Consider the following 1,630-nt stretch of genomic DNA (forward strand, 5'->3'; position numbering starts at 1 on the left):
CCTATCCAGAGCCATCTTTTTAAAGCTTAGGTTAGGCTGTGTTCATTTCTTGCTTTAAACTCTCCAAAGGCTTAAAACCAAATCACATGTAAAGTCATCACACTTAAACCCAAATTATACCTTAGTTTACAAACCATGCTAGGCTCTGACCTTGCCCTTCTCTCCTCTCTTGCCTCGCATAATACTGCTCACTACTATTATTACTTCTATTCCACCACTCTGGCCATATTTCTTCTCTAACTCACCAATCTTGTTCTTGCCTTGGAGACTTTACAGAATTGTCTAGACCACCTTGACCCTTCACTTCAATCTGAAGTAAAACTTAAAAAATCACTCACAATTTAAGTAGTCTCACTCTATAGTATTGCTTTATTTACCATCTTCTGTTTTCACAGCACTCTATAATATTGCCTTATTTATCATCTTCCGTTTCTTATGTATATATGAAATTATCTTTACATTGGTTATGTTCTACCTCGTCCCTCCATACACATTCTCACTAAAATATGAAGGTTATCATGGCAGTGACCTTGCCCTGTTTACTAACATATCCCCAGTGTCTAGAATAGTGCCAGGCACATAACAGATAGTCCATGGGTAATGAATGAATCCTGTTTGAATGAACTGTGACAAATGGCATCAGTGTTCCCATGGGCAGCAGTATGAAATGGTCTGTTGAACATCATTGATATTATTTTGTTAATGGGGTAACAGAGTTCTCCGTTTCTCTCTTCATTGTGCTTTAGGTATGAAGCTCCACCGATTGCCTTACGTTGTGGGATTATGCTGAGAGAATGTATTCGACATGAACCACTTGCCAAAATCATCCTCTTTTCTAACCAATTCAGAGATTTCTTCAAGTATGTGGAGTTGTCAACATTTGATATTGCTTCAGATGCCTTTGCTACTTTTAAGGTAATTGGGTTTTTCCAGAATCTGCTAGGTTATTCAAAATCAGTTGGTCTCTGAAGAAGCGATTTTTTTTTTTTTTTGAGATATTGGGATGGAACCCAGAAGAAGTGCTATGCCACTGAGCTATACCCCAGCCCTTTCTTTTTTAAAATTTTTATTTATTTATTTATTTATTTTGAGACAGGGTCTTGCTAAGTTGCTGAGGTTGGCCTCAAAGGTTGGCCTCAAACTTGTGATCCTTGTGCCTTAGCCTCCTGAATAGTTGGAATGACAGGGTGAGCCACCATGTCCAGTTGAGTCAATTTAATTTTAAAAAGCAAAAAGTTTTGTTCTTTAGACCTAATTGTAGTCAACAGACGGTATATAACGTGGATCACAAGAGGCGTCAATAAATAAAATTACAGTCTAGAGGCCAGAGTGTCACAAACTCATATGGAATGAACTCTAACATGTACAGTTAAGTAATAAAAGGAACATGTAGTACTCTGTCTAGCATCTTGGGGTGCATATGCACAGAACACCTCGTAGGAGACAACAACAGAAGCTACTTCCAGGGAGAGATATTGGATGGGAAAGGAGATGGAGAATTACATCTCAGAATAGGAAGGACATCATATTATTTTATCAGTGTAATTTTTAAATTTCCATAGGGTAAAGTATTAATAAATTATATTAGCATTTTGAAAACATGACTGGTTATATATATATATATATATAT

The 1,630-nt window shown here is 36.8% G+C and overlaps 1 protein-coding gene across 1 annotated transcript in view; it reads left to right on the top strand.

Annotated features, from left to right (window-relative positions):
• The first annotated feature begins 719 nt into the window (after positions 1 to 719).
• The window catches only part of Cab39l (calcium binding protein 39 like), a 37,876-nt gene continuing 36,965 nt past the window's right edge, over positions 720 to 1,630 (top strand). The window contains exon 1 of the mRNA XM_015484279.2: positions 720 to 915. Coding sequence (XP_015339765.1) covers positions 784 to 915 — 132 coding nt within the window. The 5' untranslated portion in view covers positions 720 to 783. The remainder of the gene's footprint in view (positions 916 to 1,630) is intronic.

Source organism: Marmota marmota, unplaced genomic scaffold (assembly GCF_001458135.2).
Source record: "Marmota marmota marmota unplaced genomic scaffold, marMar, whole genome shotgun sequence".
NCBI classification, from domain to species: domain Eukaryota; kingdom Metazoa; phylum Chordata; class Mammalia; order Rodentia; family Sciuridae; genus Marmota; species Marmota marmota.